Genomic DNA, 18,933 nt, shown 5'->3' with positions numbered 1-18,933 from the left:
GCTTTCCTATATGCTAGCATATTGAAATCCTCCATGACTATCGTAACATTGCCCGTATTACATGCCTTTTCTATTTCCTGTTTAAATTTATATCCCACATCCTGGCTACTGTTCAGAAGCCTGTATACAACTCCCCATCAAGGAGTTTTTAACCCTTGTAGCTTCTTAACTCTACATCTTCCAGTCCTATGCCAGTTCTTTCCAAGGATGTGATTTAATTTCTTATCAACTGATCCAGCCCACCCTGCCTACCTGTTTGTTCTTCCAATACAAGGTGTGTCCTTGGATGTTAATAAAGGTGGCACTTGAAAATTAAACCAAGTCAGAAGCCTACAGGAACTAAACAATTTCTATCTACTGTATACCTTTTAAAGACCTATACAAATTCCAGGAGTACTGTTCTTAACATAGTACGCGAAATCTAAATCACCATCTTTCCTTGTAAAGATCTGACTCACTACAACTTACTTGTGAACCAGTCAGGATGATGGGCTTTCCTTGATTCTCACACATGAATGAAAGGGCAGAAGCAGTGTAAGCCATGGTATCTGTTCCATGAAGAATCACAAAGCCACTGTATTCTTGGTAGCGAGCCTGGCAATACACAAAAAGAAAACAAAGCTTAGAAAACTGCAGAGCTATGAGACTGGCTTCCGATCTATGGCTTGCAAGTTGATTTGTGAGGAACAGACATATCAAATTTCACCTCAACAGTGTAAATCTCACTTATATCTTCTATTCTATATGCCAGGCATTTTGAATCATTCCTATCATGCTGCTGAAAGGGCAGTGACAGAACTAGCACAGGAAATTAGAGTGCTTGATGTTACCCACTTGAAGTGTTTTAATCTGATACAAAGCAGGATTTTCTGAAGTCTAATTTGTCCCCACCCTTCAATATCACTGGCCAGTGTACAGGAATGATGAAATCTCCAACACTTCATAGTCCAAAGTGTTCAATGGAAATTTGGAAACCCAAGCTCGTTCGCAAATTTACTGGTACATTCAAAGCTCTTGACAGCAATATTGACCAACAACAGCAATGTATGATTTTATAACTTTTAATACTACCTTAGAGCTTTGAAAATGTTAAACAAATCATCCAGGAAATTCCATGCCATTTCTAGTACTAAACTGTTAACACACTGATTTTGTTTTTAAACCAGGAAACTGATGAGCTTAATGCTATGATAACAAATTATTTAAGAGGAAACAGTTCTGATAACTTGAAGGAACACTCCTGCATCAGTTCCTGTTGTGTCAATCAAGAATCCCAAATCAGAATCATTGTATGTTGAATTATGTCCACTTAAGTTGAAAATGGAACAGAAAAGCAGGATACATCAGTACTTAAGTCTGCAAATATTAAGTGGTTTTAAGCCAACACCATACAAAAATAAAACCGCAATCCCAATAATACCAGCTTTCTACTGACTAAAGGCAATCTGACCCAAGACTAGGTTACCTTTGTGCGGCTATAACTTCATCAGTTTTGGAGAGAAAGCCCACTCAGAGCTTAAACAGCAGAAACTGATCAGATCCAGGTTTTGAGCCAAATTCCTGTCAGACAGCAAGAGATCTGCCCCAAGACAATCATTCCCTCAATGCAGGAATTTTAAACCTCTGCTACTTATTGGTCCTATAAAATTCTCTGAAATACCCGACTCAAGTCTCAACTTACCTCTATATCAAGAGCAATTTTAGCCCAGTCATCTGTGGTCATGTTACAGGAGTCCAGCAAAGGTGAATATTCAATTACTGAGTACACAATCCTTTTGTTTGACCTTGTACAACTGCAAAACAAACACCAATACTTCATTTCTAACAAATATATGCGCTCTATAATGATTCATTGATGATACACAGGAGAAGAAACTCAGCTCATGTTGTGCCATGCTATTAAACTAGTAAGTAAATACCAACTTAAACTAATCCCTTCTGATGCAACCTGACCAGAGTTTCACAAAGCTGCAATGCAACTTATTGACTCTTGAACTCAATGCTTAAAATATAATAAAGTATACCATACTTTATCAACATATCAACCTACACAGCCACCTTCAGGAAGCTATGAACTTGGACACCGAGATCCCTCTACATCCACACTATTAAGGGTCTTGCCAATAACTGCGTACTTTCACTCTACATTAGGTCTATCAAACTGATACCTCACACTTGACCACATTAAACTCCACTTGTGATTTCTCCATCCTATATCTGCAACTGATCTAAACCCTGCTCTACATTTTAGCAATCTTTTAAACTACCTACAACACTACAAACCTGTATCATTTGTGGATTCAATAACCCAAGCTACATTTCTATCCAAGTCAATTATATGTCAACCTCCAGAGCACCACACAACTTCAAAAGGTGTAAGCATTCTGGAGGTTGCTCAGGATTGGAAAATGGACGTGGACTTGGAAAAAGCTTGTGTTTCCCCCAGACATTGCGGCTACAACACTCTGGCCAGACATGGTCCTGTGGTCCACAACAGCCAAGCTGGCATATGTTGTGAAATTGACAGTACCATGGGAAGATGGTGTTGAAGAAGCTTATGAGAGGGAAAAGACCAAGTACTCTGAACTGACAACTGAAGCTGCCTGGAATGGCAGGAAGACCAAGATTTTCCCTGTAGAAGTGGGATGCAGGGGACTCGTTGCTACATCTACGACCAGTCTATTGAAGAAGATGGGGGTGAGGGGTCACTCCCTCCAACAAGCAACCAAATCCTTGTCAAATGCAGCAGAAGAACACAGCAATTGGATTTGGATTAAAAGGAAAGAGAACAACTGGGCTGCGAGATGAAGACAGGAGGGTATGGAACTGGGGGGGGGTGTATCTGGGACACCAGGTAGCAGCGTTGAACCCTCTGGAGACATCGTGGGCTTATCAACGAAACGTCAAAGGAGGAGGGTGCCCACCTGATGACCCCGATGACGTACCTACCCTCCCTCCTTGTCACCACTCCAAACCCACTGCCAACATCGAGAGTGCCAACTTACCATAGGGATTGAAACATCAAGTCCTAGTAGTTCTACTGGAATACCAGCCAGAACAAGTCCCATTAACCATGACCATGACCACCCTGCGTTCTCTCTGGCAAGCCAATCTCAGATCCAAATGGCAAAGTCACTGCAGATCAAATGCAACTTAATCTCCAGGATGAACTGACCTAGTGCGACCATGTTAAACACCTTACTAAAATCCATACAGACAACATCCACTGCACTAACCTCAATCATCTTCACCACATCCTTGAAAAACTCAAATCAAGTTAGCAAGATAGAGCCTGCCACACATAAAGCCACACTAACTGTCCTTAAGGCAATGTTTTCCCAAATTCTAATAAATCCTGTCACTAAGAATCCTCTCCAACTTATTACTTATTGAGATACCACACGGAATGAGCCCTTCAAGCCATGCTGCCCAGCAACCCAAGTCTAACCATGGGACAATTTACAATGACCTGTGAAAAGAAACCAGAGCACCTGGAGGAAACCACACAATCACAGGGAGAACATACAAACTACTTACAGACAGTAGCAGGAATTGAACATGCGTCACTGGTACTGTAAATCGTTGTGCTAATCACTACACTATTCAAAATATTCTGCAGATGCTGGGGTCAAAGCAACACTCATCAACTCCTGAGACCTTTCATCCTCAGCCGATAAACTCACAATTCCCACACCCCGCACGGCTCAGTTTTACCTCCTCCCCAAGATCCACAAGCCTGACTGTCCCAGTAGACCCATAGTTTCTGCCTGCTCCACCAAACTTGTATCTGCCTACCTGGACTCCATTTTGTCACCCATAGTTCAGTCCCTCCCCACCTACATCCGGGATACATCCCATGCCCTCCACCTCTTCAATAACTTCCAGTTCCCCGGTCCCGACCGCTTCATTTTCACTATGGACGTCCAATCCTTATACACCTCCATTCCCCATCAAGAAGGCCTCAAAGCCCTCCGCTACTTTCTGGACAGTTCCAGTTCCCCATCACCACTACCCTCCTCCAGTTGGTGGAACTGGTACTCACACTTAATAATTTCTCTTTTGGCTCTTCCCACTTTCTTCAGACCAAGGGTGCAGCTATGGGCACTCGCATGGGCCCCAGCTATGCCTGCCTATTCGTCGGTTATGTGGAACAGTCTATGCTCCAAACCTATACTGGTACTGCTCCCCAACTTTTCCTTCACTGCATTGATGACTACATTGGTGCTGCTTCCTGCATCCATGCTGAGCTCATTAATTTCATCGACTTTACTTCAAACTTCCACCCAGCCCTCAAATTCACTTGGTCTATCTCAGACACTTCTCTCCCCTTTCTCGACCTCTCGGTCTCCATCTCTGGAGACAGACTGTCCACTGACATCTTCTACAAGCCCACTGACTCTCATAACTACCTCGACTATACCTCTTCCCACCCTGCCACATGCAAAAATGCCATTCCCTATTCCTAGTTCCTCTGTCTCCACTGCATCTGCTCCCAGGATGAGGCTTTCCATTCCAGGACATCTCAAATGTCCTCTTTCTTTAAGGATCGTGGTTTCCCTTCTGCCGTTATCAATGATGCCCTCACCTGCATCTCCTCTATTTCCCGCACTTCGGCCCTCACCCCATCCTCCCACCACCACAACAGGGCCAGAGTTCCCCTTGTCTTCACCTACCACCCCACCAGCCTCCGGATCCAGCACATTATCCTCCGCAACTTCCGCCACCTTCAACAGGACCCCACCACTAAGCACACCTTTCCCTCTCCACCCCTCTCCGCTTTCCACAGGGATCGTTCCCTCCGCAACTCCCTGGTCCACACATCACTCCACATGGATCTCCCACCTGGCACTTATCCCTGTAAGCACAAGTGCTACACCTGCCCCTACACCTCCTCTCTTGCCACCATTCAGGGCCCCAAACAGTCCTTCCAGGTGAGGCAACACTTCACTTGAGAGTCTGTTGGGGTCATCGATTGCATCCGGTGCTCCCTCCTCTACATCGGTGAAACCCGACGTAGATTGGGGGACTGCTTCGTCGAGCACCTCCACTCCGTCCGCCACAGCAGACAGGATCTCCCAGTAGCCACCCACATCAACTCTGCTTCCAACTCCCATTCAGATATATCCGTACACGGCCTCCTCTACTGCCATGATGAGGCTAAACCCAGGTTGGAGGAGCAACATCTCATATACCATCTGGGTAGTCTCCAGCCCTTGGTATGAACATTGAATTCTCCAACTTCTGATAATTCCCTCCCCCTCCCTTCCTCTATCCCTATGTCACTCTGCCCCCTCCCCCAGCTGTCTATCACCTCCCTTATGGTTCCGCCTCCTTCTACTACCTATTGTGTTTTCCCCTATTCTTTCTTCACCTTTCCTGCCTATCCCCTCCCTGCTTCCCTTCCCCCACCCCTTATCTTTCTGCTTACTAGTTCTTCACCTGGAACCTACCAGCCTTCTCCTTCCCACCCTCCCCCCACCTCCTTTATAGGGCCTCTGCCCCTTCCCTCTTCAGTCCTGAAGGGTTCCGGCCCAAAACGCTGACTGATCGTTTCCACGGATGCTACCCGACCTGCTGAGTTCCTCCAGCGTGTTGTGAGTGTCACTACACTATATGCTGCCCACCACCCCCAAATACCTCTAATGTAAGGACAGTATTTCCCAGGATTATTCCCCATTTCCCTTCTTGCTTTAGACAGCATTAGGTAGTTGCCAGTCTTCCGGGACTCAGCCTGACATCAAAGGAAAGAAAGGTGTTGGTCAAGGTCCCAGAAATCTCTCAATAACCTGGGGTATATCCCATCAGGACCAGACTGCTCTGGGGAAAAACAAGCAGTCTGGAGTCAGCTTTAAATCCATGGTAGCTCATTTGAGCCGGACCAGCACATAGATTCGAATCACAAGGAAAGTGCACCAGCCCAGGAGGAGATAGAGGCTCGGTTTGTCACCAAATACTGACTGGTTGCATCATGATCTGGAATAGCACTTCAAATTGCAGGAATACAAGAATCCCTTTTCCACCATCAGAAGCATCTACAGAAGGCAATGCCTCAAAGCAATATCCAAAGATCCCCACCATCCTGGCCATGACTTTTTTTTTTGCAGGAGGGAGAGAAGAACAATCCTTCACCACCACGTTCATGAACTGCTAGTGCTCATCAAGCATTCAGTTCTTGAACTAACCAGCAAAACCTTAATCACCACTAGTTTAACAAACTCGATGACCACTTTGAACTTAGTTGTAACTGTGCTGTTTGTCAAAACAGTGATTAAACATTTAACTTATTTTCCTGTGAATGTTGCTTATATGATGCGATATACCTGTGATGCTGCTGCAGGATTTCCCATTGTACTTGCATACAATTACCTGGGCATACAGCAAACATCTGACTCACTTAACATTGTCTAAGAAATGCAACACTCCCTCTTTATCCATCTCAAAATGCCCTAGTGTATTAGCTCTGATCTCTGTCCACCACACACACTCAGCTCAACTCTGAACCCATTCCACAACCTACGGACTCACTTTCAAGATCTCTACAAAGTTTTCCCAATATTATTTACTTAAAAAAAATCATTATTGGGTTTTTTCCCCATCTTACACAGATCGACTTCTTTTGAACATTGTTTGACAGACGAGCTTTCATTGATTCTACTGCGAACGCCTGGAATAAAATGAATCTCAGGGTAGGATATACAGACATATGTACAGTACTTTGATAATAAATTTACTCTGAACTTTGATGTCCTCTTTGACTAATATCAATGCAAAATGCTCATTCAGGACCCCACTCTCTCAGCACATTTCCTCCTTTATCCTTGAATTGCTCAAAGCCAGCTACTTCTGATTAATTCTCCCTAGAGCTCTTAATTTTCCTTGCCCTAACTTAATAATCTTGCGCAAGATCCATACGTGTCCTTATTCACAGTCATCTTAAAACTAATCACCATTTTCCATTGTTTCTCCACTGGTTAATCACTTGGCCATGTCAGCGCCAGTACGGCCTTCAAGTCAAATTGGACTATTTAATACCAATTTAGGGAACCTTCCTAGAAGCACAAATCAAATTCTGCCCCATTTGGAATTTGATGTGTGCCCTGTGGATTAGCATACTTTCTTTGGCATCAAGATTGAAAACTAATATGCCCTGGTGATAAATGAGAAAGCACTTTAAATTTCAGTCACATTCAAATGTTTTGACAATAACCTGACACAGCTCTGTTAAGCCAACTTGGAATTTGATTGGTATGTATGCAAGATAATCTCTCGAAACAAGATGGTCATCATGATTTATATAGCTGTTTATGCAGTAAAAGCAATATGATCAGAGAAAGCACTGTATGGAGTTCAACGGCCAGCTAAGGTTGAAGGTTGCATACTAATTTGCCCTCCTTTAAGGCACCCTGGACTAGGCGATACCAAAAGCCACCTTCTAATTAGGAAGAATGTATTCTTTGCATAGAAAATGCATAACGTGAAAATGTCGAGGAAACTGCAGGATTTTGCTTTGCCTGGGGTTAATGAAGTTGTGGCCGTGTCAAAACCAGGAACGACTGCCTAATTCCATTTCTGGGGATGGAAGCTGAGTGAATACGCGCCAGAACATTAAAAGAATTCTGTGCATTTTTAACAAAGAATCACCTTAATGTACAATGATTCACCCAAAGCATGAACACTTAATGGATATTTCCTTCTGTCAGCTGTAGGCAGTACTTTTGACTTTAAGTCAAAGACTATGGGTTCCTGGCTCACTTGAGAAGGAAGCACAAATCCTAGGTCAGCTCTGAACAAGTATTTTCCAGTCACAGATACAAAGAAGTGCTGTGTTTTGCTTTGCAAACAGTAGTGAAGCAAAATGTGGTTACAAATGGAAAAGAAAAAAATTGACTTATTTGAATTTGAGACACAGACTGAATTAAACTGTTGGGCAGAACAGGGCGAAATATATACACTCAAATGGCCACATTATTAGGTATACTTGCGCATTAATACAAATATCTAAATCAGCCAATCATGGGGCAACAACTCAACGCATAAAAGCATGCAGACATGGTCAAGAGGTTCAGTTTTTCAGACCAAACATCAGAAATGGGGAAGAAATGTAATCTAAGTGACCTTGACCGTGGAAATGATCGTTGGTGCCAGATGGGGTGGTTTGTGCATCTCAGAAACGGCTTATCCCCTGGGATTTTCTCACACAGTCCCTTAGAGTTTACAGAGAAGGGTACAGAAAAGAAAAATATCCAGTGAGCCGCAGCTCTGTGGGCAAAAGCACCCCACATGAGAGAGATCAGAGGAGAATGGCCAGGCTGGTTCAAGCTGACAGAAGGACAACAGTAATTCAAATAACCACGTTACAACCGTTTTGGGCAGAAGAGCATTTCCAAACGTACAACATTTCAAACCTTGAAGTGGATGGGCTACGGCATCAGAAGACCACTGGGTTCCACTCTTTTATAATTAAAGTGGCCACCAAGTGTACACACACATGCAGGTTTTCTTTTAAAATAAATGTTTTACTGGCTGCAGACACAAGACTTAATTTAGTGAGCTATGGCTTACTTATTAGGTCTTTCACATTACAGTCAAAAGATTATGCATAAAGTCCCACTCTAGCAAATTGAGCCCAAACACTTAAGCTGACACTCTCAATATAGTACTGAGATTGTGCACTACCACTGCAGATTCTGAATTTCAGATGAGACTTTAACCCACAGTCCCATGGTCACAGTGGACATGAAAACCAACCTTTAGAACAGCAGTGACATTATCCCCATGGTCTTGGAAAATATCTATTTTATTGCAATACCCAAAATCTGATTATCTCTTCATTATCACTGCTATTTACAGAAACTGGCATCCAGATTTCCTACTTTGCAATAATGGTTATGTTTTTAATCTCCATTAATGTTTGCCAACACCAGCAATATTACATTAAAGTATCAGCCCATATTTCACATTAAACTCCTAGGAAGGGGAACTAAACATCTCGTGATGGAGTATTGTGAAATGGCTACTTGCACCATAGTGGTCCAAGTTAATAGAAATCCATCCAACATTGCTGAGCCTAGAGTTTCAATTTGTTATCCACGTTTCTATAGATCAGCATTTCCTAAAATTTAAATTAGACATATAAATAATTACTTACGGAAGCACCAGAGTATTTTCTGGTACATCACATTCATAAAGCCTGGTTTTTATAGCGTAATCTTCATCATGTAAGCCCGGTTGTTTTCGAAGAGCACTGATAAAAGCATTTTCTTTTGGTGCCAGTACTAACGATAAACGAAAGAAAGATGGTTAATTCCAAGGCAACAAATGAAGAGGAATATACCTGAGGAACTCCAGAAGGCTGAGATAATTAGTGTCTGACAAACAGAACCACCTTATCAAAACAATTGTTAATAGCGTTTTCAGGTTGACACATTGTTTTTCTTTGATTTTCTTTGACAATTTTGAACTGTAGGCCATGAAGAAATTACAATCTGTAAAAGCCAACTGGAATACGGGTGATTGATAAGTTCATGGCATAAGGTAGGAGTCAATTTTAGAAAACCTAGCACATTTATTTTTCAACATAGTCCCCTCCTACATTTACACGCTTAGTCCAGCGGTCGTAGAGCATACAGATCCCTTCTTTGTAGAAGTCGGTGTCTTGGACCTCCAAAAGGGGGTCCACAGCAGGGGCGATTGATAAGTTCATGGCCTAAAGTAAAAAGAGATGGGTTATTAACTTCAAACTTTCTGCATAATCACTCAGAGTTGACCTGCATGTGCATGTAACGAGAGCTGTGTAACTCATCTCCTTCTACCTTAGGCCACGAACTTATCAATTACCCCTGCTGTGGACCACTTTCTGGAGGTCCAAGATGACAACTTCTACAAAGAAGAGATCTGTATGCTCCACGACTGCTGGACTAAGTGTGTAAATGTAGGAGGGGACAATGTTGAAAAATAAGTGTGCTAGGTTTTCTAAAATTGACTCCTTCTACCTTAGGTCACAAACTTATCAATCACTCCTCGTACATCCAGGACAGTGGAAGTAGACAAATGTCTTTGCTGTTGCCAATTGGTAAGAAAAATGAAGGCTGCCATTTTGAAAGCCTGCACGTGCAACCATTTTGTGAAATGTTTCATGTAGTATCTCTGCTCAGGAATGGCTGGATCAGAACAACTGAAAGTGAACAGAGTGAAGTCCCTACTAATGCTGCTAAATCAGAGATTATTTCCAAATACATTGCTTATGAACTGCTCTTTGGGAAGAGAACTGTAGTGTAAGGAAAGGCAGTAGTATTGGAATTAAATTAACCTGAGTGCCCAGTGCTTGGCCCGTACTGATTGTAACCGATTAGAATTGCCCTGACTCAAAGAGAAGCAAGGGAATGACAGAGGCAAATAGTTACTTAGCATTACTTTATTGCTCTTCTCCTTTCTGTTGCCTTGGGACAAAACCAATGAAAGGCTCACACAAGTCCAACGGAATCAAAGCATGACAACACAGAGCTGATGTGTATAAGAATGAAGTATTTTGGGTGTAGTTCAGCAAGAATTCTGAAGACAAACTGTTGTAAAGAAGACCCCATGCCCAAAACAGAGAGAAGATAGTTCAATCACTTGAGCAACTGGAGATTCCCTATTTCAATACTGTAGAGTTAAGCAACACACATCAAAGTTGCTGGTGAATGCAGCAGGCCAGGCAGCAGCATCTCTAGGAAGAGGTACAGTCGACGTTTCAGGCCGAGACCCTTCGTCAGGACTAACTGAAGGAAGAGTTAGTAAGAGATTTGAAAGTGGGAGGGAGAGGGGGAGATCCAAAATGATAGGAGAAGACAGGAGGAGGAGGGATGGAGCCAAGAGCTGGACAGTTGATTGGCAAAAGGGATATGAGAGGATCATGGGACGGGAGGCCCAGGGAGAAGGAAAGTGGGGGGGGGAACCCAGAGGATGGGCAAGGGGTATAGTCAGAGGGACAGAGGGAGAAAAAGGAGAGAGAGAGAAAGAATGTGTGTGTATAAATAAATAACGGATGGGGTACGAGGGGTAGGTGGGGCATTAGCAGAAGTTAGAGAAGTCAATGTTCATGCCATCGGGTTGGAGGCGACCCAGACAGAATATAAGATGTTGTTCCTCCAACCTGAGTGTGGCTTCCTCTTGACAGTAGAGGAGGCCATGGATAGACATGTCAGAATGGGAAAGGGATGTGGAATTATCCACGGCCTCCTCTATGTAAAGATGAAGCCACACTCAGGTTGGAGGAAGAACACCTTATATTCTGTCTGGGTAGTCTCCAACCTGATGGCATGAACATTGACTTCTCTAACTTCCGCTAATGTCCCACTTTCCCTCGTACCCCATCCATTATTTATATACACACATTCTTTCTCTCTCTCTCTCCTTTTTCTCCCTCTGTCCCTCTGACTATACCCCTTGCCCATCCTCTGGGTTTCCTCCCCTCCCCCTTGTCTTTCTCCCCGGACCTCCTGTCCCATGATCCTCTCATATCCCTTTTGCCAATCACCTGTCCAACTCTTGGCTCCATCCCTCCCCCTCCTGTCTTCTCCTATCATTTTGGATCTCCCCCTCCCCCTCTCAAATCTCTTACTAGCTCTTCCTTCAGTTAGTCCTGACGAAGGGTCTCAGTCCGAAACGTCAACTGTACCTCTTCCTAGAGATGCCGCCTGGCCTGCTGCGTTCACCAGCAACTTTGATGTGTGTTGCTTGAATTTCCAGCATCTGCAGAATTCCTCGTGTTACTGTAGATTTAAGTGTGTTTTTGGTGATGACTGCTACAAAAGGAATAGCAACATTTTGAATCCAACTTGATGGTCTGGAGTCAACATTATGTTTACATAATTAAACACACAAGTTAAGCACAAATTGTGAATTAATTTAGATTCATGTGGGGATTTCCTAAACTGAGCTGTTGACCAGGGGTGAACACATTTGACATCCCTACATGGGCTCGAAAGAAACGGTCTAGGTGACACACAAAAATTGCTGGTGGAACGCAGCAGGCCAGGCGGCATCTATAGGAAGAGGTACAGTCAATGTTTCAGGCCAGGACCCCTCGTCAGGACTAACTGAAAGAAGAGATAGTAAGAGATTTGAAAGTGGGAGGGGGAGGGGGAAATCCAAAATGATAGGAGAAGACGGGGGGGGGGGAATACAGCTAAGAGCTGGAGAAGGGAGAGGATCATGGGACAGGAAGCCTGGGGAGAAAGAAGGGGGAGGGGAGCCCAGAGGATGGAGAGCAGGCAAGGAGTTATAGTGAGAGGGACAGAAGGAGAAAAAAAAGAGAAGGGAGGGAAATATATATTAAATAAATAAGGCATGGGGTGTGAGGGGAGGGGGGCATTAACAGAAGTTAGAGAAGTCAATATTCATGCCATCAGGTTGGAGGCTACCCAGACGGAATATAAGGTGCTGTTCCTCCAACCTGAGTGTAGCTTCATCCTGACAGTAGAGGCGGCCGTGGATGGACGTATCAGAATGGGAATGGGACGTGGAATTAAAATGTGTGGCCACCGGGAAATCTTGCTTTCTCTAGTCCAGGAGACATATTTGATTCAAATCACCTTACAGGTTACAATAATAAAATGGTAGAGAAAAAGGAGAGAAAGAACCCAGCAAGTCTGGAGAACTGGAGAGGCTGCCTTCATAGTTATATACAAAGTAGCCTAACTGATCAGTGTTCAGGAAATATTGATCAAACTCTGGTTTCCTTGATACGGGTACATCTCGGGAATACACACTCCGGTCCCAGTAAATCCATGAGAATGGGATGGCTCTCCCACCCCAAATCCTGGTTTATATGAATGCTGTGTGATTTGTTACCCTGTTATATCTCTGTGCCAAGAAATAACAGATAGCACACTGCATATGATTGAAGAAATATTTAATGGATGTTATGGGTTAGTAAAGGGAAAAAAAAAACAGGGCTCATTATAATGAAACAGTCAAATGTGCATAAGTTGGAGTCAACTCTTCTGAAAATCATATTCACCGATCCTCAGTAGTGCTCCAGCGAATCAAGGACCCCACCAGGTCGAATCCTACTAGTTCTCTGCAGTGTCTTCTCTCTTCACCTCAGACCAGTGTCAGATGCACAAATACCCACTCCCCTGATTGGACAGCTCACATTCCAAAGCACCAGTTATCTCTAACCATAACACAAACACTGCTTCTGTACAGAGAGAGACCATTACATTAACAGTGAAACCTTTTCCAGGATGTGGAAATAAAGGGCCATAAGAATTTTAGTTGTATATCACAAGAAGATTAGATTTTACACACCTGGAGTTGTAACTCTACTTGGCCCATTGCATTACTGAGAGGCAGTCATGTGCAATGTGAACGATGCGCAAAAACAGATTGGCACAGGATCAAATGCCCCCAGACATAATTAGGCAAGTTCCTGGAATAACTCTAAAGCCCCACTAACAAAAATTACTCTATTTAACCTTTTGATTTCACATGAATTTTAAGATGCATGAAAACAATCATACAACATTTCAAGGTCGAGGTTATATTTAAACCACCTTAACTAGATATGGCTTTTTATAGCTTTTGCATCTTATACAATTAATCCTGAAAATCCTGAATACAAATCCCTAAAAATATAACCCTGGCAGGTTATAGCATGGCAAACAAAAGAAAGCTTCATTAAAACTAACACACCTTTCAATAAAATCTTCGATGGCTTGCTTAAATTGCCTGTCATTAAATTATATATACAGACATCCACCCTGCAAAAACTCATTTCAGGGAAGTAGCACCACCATTTCAGGGAGATAGAATCCTTGCAACCCCCCCCCCCCCGCAACCCCATATTCCCCCTCTCCCCCACCCCCTGGTCGACCTCCAAGGGTGTATGTAATAATTTTGTGATTTTGTCTAATCTGTAAACCAAATTGGGTATATGCAGAAAATGTTACATGAAAATATGTACTTATATTATCATGTTTATTCTATTACAACTTTAAGCAAGTCTACAGGGAGTTTGGCCTCATCATGTAGGACATCAATAGAGTAGCTCCTTAGCAACTAGCCAGCTAGTTTAAATAACATCAGCTATGCTAATGAACAAATGACACCTGTTAAACTCACCTCAATGTCTTTTACATTTTAACCCACCATGGGCAATAGAAAAGTCACTGTTGCAAACAGTGCAGCGGACAAAACTCATCATTTTTGAGGTCGACTGTAAAGTCCATACACAGAGAAAACTGACTGGTCTCTCCTCGTGCTAAGTAGACCTATCAGGATGCTCACTCTCCCTCTCGGGGGGGGGGGGGAATAAAAATCGATTTCCGGGATATTGTATATAATTTCCGGGCGTCAGGGAGCCACTATCAATATGCGGGAGACTTCCGGAACTTCCAGGAGAGGTGGGATGTCTGTATATGGGTTGCATTCTGAGAATGGGATGCCAACCAACTTTTTCCTGGAGTCAAAAATGAACAATTTCTGCTAAAAATCTGTTATGGCGAGCTGAAACAACCAATGACTGGACTTAGCTGATAACCAATCCCAGGCTGACTTTCATTGATTGGTCCTCATTCCTCTCAACATCCAAGGGCCTTGGATAAACCATTTAAATAGTCCTGCTTTGGTACGTACTTTTGAGTTGAAACCTGGGTGGTCTTACTGAATAAGGGTTTATTTTGAGTTCTGGTTCTGCTCTAATCCTGGCTTTGGGTTTCATTAGTAACAGGTGAGCAAACACAAAATTGGCTGTGAAGTGTTGTATTATATCGACATGGCAATTTCAGCAAGGCTTAGCCACAATACAACAGAGGCAAACTCAATTTGAGGTAGCCCAGCTGAAGTTAACTTGCTCATTAAGGTTTTGATTATCAGTGAGTCCAATGACATTGATGTCAAACACTGGACAGAATTCAGATGATTCAGTTGCTGCGTCCATACCAATTTTCAGTTTGATGCTGCTTCGAGAGTTGCGTTTGAACGCAACCAAGTTGCGTTGTGCAAGACGTGGATTTTGCTCTGAAAATTGTGTACAGCTGTACACGAGCATTATTTCAAATTAATTCTGCCCAAGAACATGTGCGACTTATGTGATGGAACTGTCTGATAGCTAACAAGCATTTTTGGAGAATAGTCATCTCTTCGGTGTTTGCTACCAAAGCCCAAAACTCGTTAAGCATGATGCCAATGAGTTTGTTACATATTCAGGTATCATCAATCACAAGTGTGAAAAGCTCAAGCTGGGTAACATGACTGAATCGCAGTTCAAGAGTCTGATTTTTATTTGTGGATTTCAGGCACCAGGCAATGCAGGCATTTGCAACAGCTCCTGGCCAGACGGGAGCAAGACGCTGGTATGACTCTTCAAGCTGCCACTCAAGAATGTCAGCATTTGATCAACCTGAAACACGATTCCAACCTGGTCAAACAGACCAGGGTCAATGCAGTGTCTAATGGCCCAGACATCACGCACATCTCCAAGCAGATAAACACAGCTTGCCAGAACTGTGGTGCATGGCATCATGGAAGAAACTGCCAATACAAGAAATACTTGCAGCAAATACCAATTTTATGGTCACACAGGGAGCATTTGCCATCCTCCACTGTCATCTACGCCAGTAAAATACAAGTTCAGGAAGTTTCAAAAACCACGAAAATCTACAGTGAATTTAATGGTCATGTTCAAAGTTGATTTCATCCCCAGGAGGCATTACATCAATGTGTTTATTTATCAACTACAACTCAATATGGCATCAGACATCACCGTCATTTCTAAACACACATGGCAAGCTCTCAGGTCCACACCAGTCAAATCAACTCATCATTCCATGTGCAGTTTAACCGGGTGAAACCCTCCTACTGACTGGTGAACTGAACCTCATGGGGAAGCTGAATGGTAACTAAGTGAACTGTGCGTGTTACCCAACAAAGCAGCCTGATCCAAACTCACTAGATAGACAAGCTTAATCTCTGGAGCATCCCTCTAGATGAAGTCTCTATGAAGACATTGGCAATTCAGCTCAAGTCAGTTCATGCCATTCTACGATCAGTACTTGACACCATACAACAGCAACAGCACTAGGCAGTAAATGTTTCAAGGTTTAGGTTGCTGCACCAAACGGCAAGCAAAACTCCATTTCCGTCCTGAGGCAAAGCCAGTCTTCTGTCCCAAAACATCGGTATCATACACAGCCTTACCAATCATGGAGCAAGAGCTAGATCACGTACCGCAAGCTGGTGTGATAAAAAGCTGTCAACTACTCACATTGAGCAGCTCCAATAGTGATCATCAAGAAAGCCAATGGTACTATGAGACCATCTGCTGCCTTCTCAACTGATCTTAATTTAGCTTTAGAGACACACCAGCACTCATTACCAGTTTTGGCAAATTTATTCGTAAAATTGAATGATGGTCACTACTTTCCGCCTTCTGCTTGTTCTTTGTCTTGTTTGTGTTACAGAAACTGTTGGAGCCTGTGATATACAGTTTGGAAATCGATCAAAGGCTCCAATGCTATGCTAGGTCCGGAGAGCTGCCTTGTGGAGATCAGAGATGGGGAGCGATTTTAATTGATTGTGAAGTCCACCAGTTTGTATCAGATGCCATTGAAGATCTTCTGGTCACGGTTGACAAGATCAGAGCAGAAATAGCTGCAGATCCGCTTCTTCAGCACATTTCCCGATACTTCATTGAAGGATGGCTAGTCAAGTTTGAGGAAAAGGTCATAGCCTTCTACCAACCTAATACATTATTCAACTGTGGACATGTTTGGAGATGCTTGGCACACATTTCAGACGATAGGCAGAGAAGGTACATACATGTGCAAGCACCATTCTCAGTGCTCTGTGGCAGCAAAGAACCCGAGTAGAGCCGATCCACAGCCAGAACTTCAGGCTACTAGCCCATGGAGTAGAGCACATGTTGACAAGAATGATCCAGTCAACAGGTGTCCCGACCTTGGCCTGAATGATACCCATTTGAAATGGCCAGATGTATTACCTATGAAATCAACAATGACAGACGCTGCTATTCAACAGTTGTAGCAGATCGTCAACTGCTTTGCATGCCAGAAACACTTGTTTCTGACAATGGCACTCAATTCAGTTCACAGCAGTTTGCCACATTGTCCCAGAACAGAGTTATCCACATCCCCTCACTCCACAGTCCAACAGCCAAGCAGAGAGGTTGTGGATACTTTCAGTCACTTCTGAAATCAAAAGGGGAAGGAGCATCAACCGAAGCTCTCAACACATTTCTGTTGACATACTGAGCTACACCACATCCAAGCCTGTGGGGAGCTGCAGCCAAAGTGCTTTTGGGAATAAAACTCCACACGGTGTTGGATACAATACTGATAGTGTCCAACATCCGAGACAGATGGACAGGTGCACAAAAGGAACCATTCTGATCTTGGTCGAAGGGTGAAGTCATTCATGTCTTGAGCTGCACTTCAGGACAGACAGTATTGTAATGGACTCCTGGACACCAGGTTAGATTGTCAAACGAATGGTTAAATTGCTCTACAGATTTATCATAGACAGAAATTGCTGGTATTGCCACATCAGCCTGTTGTGGCCATCTACTCCTAAAGGCCCAACAAGTTAATCAGGCAAACACGAGGGAGATCTGAAATCAGGCAGATCAGCAGAGACAGAGCTGAACCTTTATCTCCTCCTGGAAGGGTTCAATCTACCCCGACTGAACCATCCACTAGTGCCAGTATAGCCATAAGCAACATTGCGACAAGGAAGTAACAGCCTGGGACCACTAACAAAGGACTGATCACCAGCTGTTCTAACCCGCATCAACCCCAGGCTCAAATCCTGCAGGTAACCACATTCAAAAGGAAGGTGTTACAGCAAACCAAAACCACCATTGTTTATTGCTCAGCTGACAACTAATTCTAGGCTGACTTTCACTGATGGTTATTGATCGTATCAATGCCTCGAACGCTCTTAGATAAACCATTCAAATAGTCATTCATTGGGATGAGTTTGACTTCTGTAGTTGTTTTTGTAGTTTTGTAGTTGTGTGGTTTTACTGAACAAGGGTTTAGCTCGAGTTCCAGCTTTGTTCCATCTCCTGGTTTTGGGTCTCATCAATAGTTAGGCAAGTGAATACAAAACCAGATTAACAAAAACTGTGAAAGAGTTGAGCTTCACCTAGTTTATTTTATTTTAACGCAAACAACAGGAATTCTGCAGATGCTGGAAATTCAAGCAACATACATCAAAGTTGCTGGTGAACGCAGCAGGCCAAGCAGCATCTGTAGGAAGAGGTGCAGTCGACGTTTCAGGCTGAGACTGGTCGAAGGGTCTCGGCCTGAAATGTCGACTGCACCTCTTCCTACAGATGCTGCTTGGCCTGCTGTGTTCACCAGCAACTTTGATGTATGTTATTTTATTTTAATACTGCATTATGCTTCTATTGTTTTTTTTAATAGCTTCTCATTTGATATTACCTTGCACAGTTTTTAGACAATATTTGCCTTCCTTTAAATATCTTGTGTTCACCCTAGAACTACCCATTACTAAATTAAACCGAAAGACACTGGAGCAGAATTAGTTCCTTTGGACCATCACTTTATTGCCTTATTACCCCTCACAGCCCCGTTCGGCCTTCTGCTCACCTCACTACAGGCAGAAAGTGGATACTACAGAGTGCAGAGGAGATTTACAAAGATGTTGCCAGGATTGGAGTAAGTATGCCTTATGAGATTAGGTTGAGTGAACTTGGTCTTTTCTCCTTGGAGTGACGGAGGATAAGAGGTGACCTGATAGAGGTATGAGAGGCATTGATCGTGTGGATAGTCAGAGGTTTTCCCCCCCCCCGCCGCCCCAGGGCTGAAATGGCTAACACGAGGGGGCATAGTTTTAAGGTGCTTAGAAGTAGATACAAGGGGGGTGTCAGAGCCAAGTTCTTCCCCACACAGAGTGGTAGAATGTACT

The 18,933-nt window shown here is 43.4% G+C and overlaps 1 protein-coding gene across 2 annotated transcripts in view; it reads right to left on the bottom strand.

Annotated features, from left to right (window-relative positions):
• aspg (asparaginase homolog (S. cerevisiae)) overlaps window positions 1-18,933 on the bottom strand; it is a 100,813-nt gene that overhangs the window by 71,772 nt on the left and 10,108 nt on the right. For both annotated transcript variants that reach the window (XM_063048044.1, XM_063048051.1), the window contains exons 3-5: window positions 9,149-9,275; window positions 1,682-1,793; window positions 469-594 (exon numbers count right to left, since the gene is read on the bottom strand). In XM_063048044.1, coding sequence (XP_062904114.1) covers window positions 469-594; window positions 1,682-1,793; window positions 9,149-9,275 — 365 coding nt within the window. The remainder of the gene's footprint in view (window positions 1-468; window positions 595-1,681; window positions 1,794-9,148; window positions 9,276-18,933) is intronic.

The sequence above is a fragment of the Mobula hypostoma genome, chromosome 1 (genome assembly GCF_963921235.1).
Source record: "Mobula hypostoma chromosome 1, sMobHyp1.1, whole genome shotgun sequence".
Classification (NCBI taxonomy): Eukaryota; Metazoa; Chordata; class Chondrichthyes; order Myliobatiformes; family Myliobatidae; genus Mobula; species Mobula hypostoma.
Note: the sequence above shows the minus strand (reverse complement) of the source record. Positions and strands in the feature narration are given on the sequence as shown.